The sequence below is a fragment of the Arachis ipaensis genome, chromosome B10, assembly GCF_000816755.2.
Source record: "Arachis ipaensis cultivar K30076 chromosome B10, Araip1.1, whole genome shotgun sequence".
In the NCBI taxonomy this organism is placed as follows: domain Eukaryota; kingdom Viridiplantae; phylum Streptophyta; class Magnoliopsida; order Fabales; family Fabaceae; genus Arachis; species Arachis ipaensis.
Window position 1 is genome coordinate 113,049,136 of NC_029794.2, and position 5,812 is coordinate 113,054,947.

The 5,812-nt window shown below is 40.8% G+C and overlaps 1 protein-coding gene across 1 annotated transcript; it reads left to right on the forward strand.

The window, feature by feature from the left end:
* LOC107621557 lies at positions 4,452-5,812 on the forward strand. The gene is made up of 2 exons (XM_016323588.2): positions 4,452-4,991; positions 5,166-5,812. The coding sequence occupies exons 1-2, from the start codon at positions 4,765-4,767 to the stop codon at positions 5,668-5,670; spliced, it is 732 nt and encodes a 243-aa protein (XP_016179074.1). The 5' UTR covers positions 4,452-4,764; the 3' UTR covers positions 5,671-5,812.

Sequence of the window (5,812 nt, forward strand, 5' to 3'; positions counted from 1 at the left end):
TACCACTGGAAGTCTCCCAAAACTCGGTCCGAACACAACTCGAAAATCAGGAAGAAGTTCGGAGAGCCGAACTCGATACCATAGAAGAAGTAAGAGACCTCGCCACACTACGGCAGCAAGCGGCACACACGCACTAGCTCGTCAATATAACAAAGTAGTCAAGAGCAGATCATTTACAAAAGGCGACTTAATACTTCGGAAAACAGAAATTGCTCAGAAACCACCATCACACGGAAAGCTCGCAGCTAACTGGGACGGTCCATACCGAATATCAGAAGTCCTCGGCAAAGGAGCATACAAACTAGAATCAATAGATGGTAAACTCTTGCCTAATACATGGAATGTTTCTTCCCTAAAGAAATTTTATAGTTAAAAAGCAGGGACAGGCTGGTACTCTTTTTCCTACTACCAAGATTTTATCCCAAAGGGTTTTGCTTGGAGAGGTTTTAATGAAGCTAGCCTACCTGCACCTTTGTACTTAGAGGTTCAAAAATTTCAAATGTATAAGAGACACAGATTATCTTGCTCTCTATCAAATAAATACGCGTATGATATCGTCAAAACAAAAATTCTATCCATACAGCTCAGACAAACTCAAACACTCGTCTAGCTACAAATTGCCAATATTCGGCAATCATATCAACCCCAACAGAAATATACTCGGAATACTTTTCGGACAAACAAGCACAGCTTTTTCTAAATGAAAAAGCACTACCATCAAACGCAAACAAACAAGTCCAATAAACAAAGAGTTCAACAGTGACACAAGTAACTAACTATTACATATGACAAAGCAAAAAATTCAAAAAGCTTTTGAAATAACACATTAGACATTATCAGCCTCATCTTCCACATCACCATCATTCTCGATCAGCTGGCCATCACGCACGATCTTTCCAGGGTCCATGCCGGAGAGATCAGCCTCTGGTGCCAGAAACTTCACCTGTAACCTTGCTCTTTCAAACCCTTTCACAAAAGAGTCCAAAATTTCATCAGCCTTTTTCTTCTCCATCTCCTTAAATTGAGCAGTAACCTCAATTAGGCGAGATTGCATGCTCGCCAGATCACTTTCCTTCTTCTTCAAATCCTCGACATCTCTGACATAACTTTCTTTTGTCTCCTTCAACAACTTCTCGGTGTCAGTTAACCGAGTCTGAAGCTCGGCAGCAGCAGCTTTGCTCTTGCTCAACTCCTCCTTTAACAAAGAAACCTCACCCTTTTCTACTAAAAACTTCTTATACTTAAACTCTTGGCTACGCCCAAGACTGGCAAGACGCAGCCCAACAACCTAAGACATAATAATATAAAAAGTTAACACAAATTCTCAAAACAAATAAAGAATAAACAAGGTCTGCCACTACCTGCATATACTGTCCGATCGCCATATCACCAACTTCTTTTGCAAGAGAAACATCAGCCGAGGATTGGCAATACTCGTCCACCACAGCCATATACGGATACTCTTTTTCCCACACAGAAAAGCCCTCACTATGCTCGGAAATTTCATGAAGCTTTTTATGGTTACCCATGAAGCTTGTATTTCTTCCAAAGGGACTACATGTTCCTTTTCATCAGAATTCTCAAAAAGGTCGACAACATCAGACTTCCTCTTTTTTACAATTACCTTTGTCCGACCCCGAGGAGGTTGAGTAACCTCTCCAGTCGCAGCACCCTTTTCAGCATTAGAGGACGACACTTCTTTCTCCAAATTCTTATTCTTAAAACGCGACCTTAGAGACGCAGCCGAAACACCGGGATATTTTCCACCTGCCAAACACAGATCATGTTAAATATCCCTGACAGAATAATAAATACATCAGAAAAAACCCTAACACTCACCCAAATACTCTAAAACAGTATCTTTATCCTCCTCCCACTTCAGCAACTCATACATCGAAATTAGATTTCTACGATCAATATTTTCCACCAAAAACTCAATCAAACATACATTCCTCGGCGATATCACCTCTGGGCCGAGTATATTTTGGGGTTCCGAGCACCAAAAGAGCGGAAATTTCTCAGCCAGATTTTCGTCAATGAAAAAAGGAAAATCCTTTTCCAACCCCCTAACTTTGAAATACATCTCCTTGAAATCTTTAAAAGAAGATTTATAAAGCTTGAAAATCCCAAAACCTGGGGTGCTATTAAAATTTATCCAACCCCCTTCCACACCCTTTTAGCTTGGAATAAGGAAAAGAAAAGATCAACGGTTGGCACCTCTTCAAGAAATTCCATGAGAATTTCAAAGGATCGAAGGAACGCCCACCCATTTGGATGAAGCTGTGATGGAGCACAGTTTAACTGCTTCAGAATCTGACACTCAAACTCTGTAAAAGGTAACCTAACCCGCAACTCTTCAAGGACACAACTGTGCATATAGAAGAACTCAAATCCCCTTTCCCGGTGATAGACCCTATCATCAACGCTACATGGTAACAACTCAACTTGAACTCCAGAGCTAACCCTCACTATCTTAGTTACATCAACCTCTTTCACCGCTGCTTCATCAGAGAACAACGAGACCCGAGACTTCACATCCTCCCCTACCCAATCATAGGACCAATCTACCTTATCCTTTTTCTCCTTCTAAAACCCCATCAGCCCACCAAAACAGAATACAAACAAAGAAAGAAAAGCGGAGAGAGAGAAAAATGAAGAAACAGATCAGAAACTAGGAGACAAAGCCATACCTCTCTTACTCATTCTTCACAAGGAAGCAGAAAACCAATCGCCAAAAATTGCCAACTTAAACTCCAAACATCAAAAGCTAATAAAGCCACAAACGTTCCAAATGATAAAACCCACTTCCAACGTCACGTCAAACGGCGAAACCAACATTGGAAACCAGCAAAACTTAAATGCAACAATTACTCTTTCTCTCTCCTCAGAAACCAACGGACACGACTCCCCACGTACAGAAAAACAAACCACTTTTAATGAAGTATGTTGATCTGGGGGCTCACCCAATAATCCACGTAGCCGAGTTATAACTCATCACAAAGCTCAACCTGCTTCATTAAAAGAACCTCTCCTCAGGCTAAACTTGGGGGCTGTGATATGGTCGTCATTATTACACGTTATAACTCGGCTCCATAACCGTTATCAGCATATGATATAACTCGTCATCGTCCGTTACTACTCGGAATTATGAGCCATAGCTCGGTGACGCCAATTCTCCAATCATAACCGACGTCCCAAACGATAAAATAAGGTCGGTTACAATATCAATTATTCGACAATTATTACCGAGAATGTAACAGACAAGGAATTCATCATATAAAGGGAAGTAGAACTTTTTTTGATACCTAAGTTTTCAATATAGCAAGAATATACACTGACTTAAGTTTCGGAGTACCTTTGCAGGTACACTCCACCCTCTTCTTACCGCTTTCACACAACAACACACGTAAGGAGTTCGGATTCAAAGAGTCGGACGTTCAGCTTTCCAGTGCATAGCTCGGCCGATTCCAAGCAATCGAGGCCGATCTATTTCCCAGGCAAGATCAAGATATAAAAAAATATACATCAACTCTATTATTTTTAATTTTTTAAGATAAATACTGTACGAGATGTCTCCGGTACGGGTTGAAGGGTGGATCGGGAACCCGCGGGTCAGGCTGGAACCGGATTGCTTGACTTGGAGCGATGGGGTGGTACCTGCAAAGACACTCCGACGCTCAAGTCAGAATGGATCTAAGAGGTAGAAGGTGTGAGGAATGAATGATACCTGGAGGGACTTGGGTCCTCTTTTTATAGGTGATGGCCGTTATCTTATCTTATCTTGCTTGATTTAAAATAAGAGAGATATTTGAATTCGAAAATTGGTTAGGAGCTTTGAAGGGCCGGTTCTGGGCCTTCGGGTCGAAACGGATTGTTCTCGAGTGACCGGGTATGCGGGATCCGTGGGTCGGATCCGTAACAAATACTAACTTTAGCGTTGAAGTATTTTTTCAGATTTTACGTGCCCGATTTAAATTCTAAAAAATCTTCACTGATATCTAAAAATTGGCAGACAAGTTATACCTAAAAAAAGATCCTCTTTGACGGAACATAATGTAAACGGGTTTGAATTGACTAATTACATTGCTTAACCCGTTAATTCTTAACTCACACTCGGATACACATTGTTATTAAAAAAAATGTTAAACAAAGTTTGTCATAGTCCCAACTAAAATTTTGTCGAAGCTTAATGTAGAGCGCAAAGTGATGAATATGGAGGCAAAAAGCTAACAAATCCCAATAGGTTTACGAGAAGAATGCGAAGCACTGGATCACCGCACCCTTTTCAAATTTTAATATAGAATATTAAAAAAGGAAGGTAACTATGCTGACGTGTTAACGTGGAGTGGATGAGGATAAGGTCAGGCCTTCGCCTTCCACATTAACATAGCAAGAAAGAAAAAAACTCAAGTACAAGAAGAAACCCGGGATCATCCGTCCTTGGATACTTTATCCAATTTTCAGTTAAGATTAAGATTAAGAGATAAATTATTAAATAATAATAACAATTAACAATAAAGTGCAAAGCAAACCTAATTTATACTAGTAAAATAAATAATTTAAAAGAAAACGAAAGAGATAAAAAGAGAGCACTCAGCAACATAACACAACGTGGTTAAGTGGCAACCCATTCTCTCTCTCTCTCTCTCTCCCCCTCTCTCTCTCTCTCTGTTTCCAACTAACGTTTTTGGTTTCTTCTTCGTTTCTGCATTTCGTATATCATATGATATCGGTGAATTTGGATAGTATAATTACAAAACTAACATGATGAACATTGAAGCATCATCAGCAGCGGTGCTGGACTCAAGAAAGGATGAACATCACGACGACGATGATGATAAGTGCTCATCTTCAACGACATCGTCGATCGGAAAGAACAGCGATGTGTCATCAGAGAATGAGAGAATAGCAGAAAATGAGAATGAAGTTCAGAGTGCTTATAATGGCCCTTTCGATATGATGGACTCTCTTGAAGAGGTTCTCCCTATTAGGTAATCGTAACTGCCTCTGCTTTCTATTTTTTACCCTTCAGATATTGTTTCTTCGTCTTCTTTCTTTATGTTGTGTGTATTTGGCTTTATCCAGATGATATTATTGAGAAATTTTACATAATATTTACGGTTTCCTTAAATCTAGGGTTAAAATGATGAATCTTGTTTTGGCAGGAGGGGGATCTCAAAATTCTACAATGGAAAATCAAAGTCCTTCGCAAGCCTAGCAGACGCTGCTTCTTCTGCGTCCGTCAAAGACATAGCGAAAGCGGAAAACGCTTACAGCAGAAGGCGAAGGAACTTGATGGCTTTCAACCACGTTTGGGACAAGTTGAGAAGCAACGGTGGTGGAATCTCCAAGAGAACAATGTCAATGAATTCAAGTAGGAGTGCTCTGGCTCTTGCCTTTGCCGTTAGTAGTTACGATAGTACTAGTAGTTTTACAAGCGAGGACTCAAGTTCAAATTCAAGGTCGCCTACGCCACCGCGGTCGCTTCCGCCGCTCCATCGCCGCAATCGCCTGTCCGGTGCCAGCACAGGCCCTTCCTCTCCTCTGCAGCGGAGTCTTCCGGCCTGGCGGTCCTTCTCCGTGGCGGATCTGCATTATTGTGGCACAGCCGCAACCGTCAATATGCCGGATTCCACCACCCTAAGAAATGATGCAGCTCATCCATCTTAGTATCACTAATCCTCCATCACCAGTGTTGATTTGAAGAAGGAAAAAAAATGATGGTTCTTTAAATCTTAACAGGTTAACTTAGAATTTTCGTTAATTAGTAGTTATGAAGACTAACTTAGATCGGTATTATAATGTGTTTTGC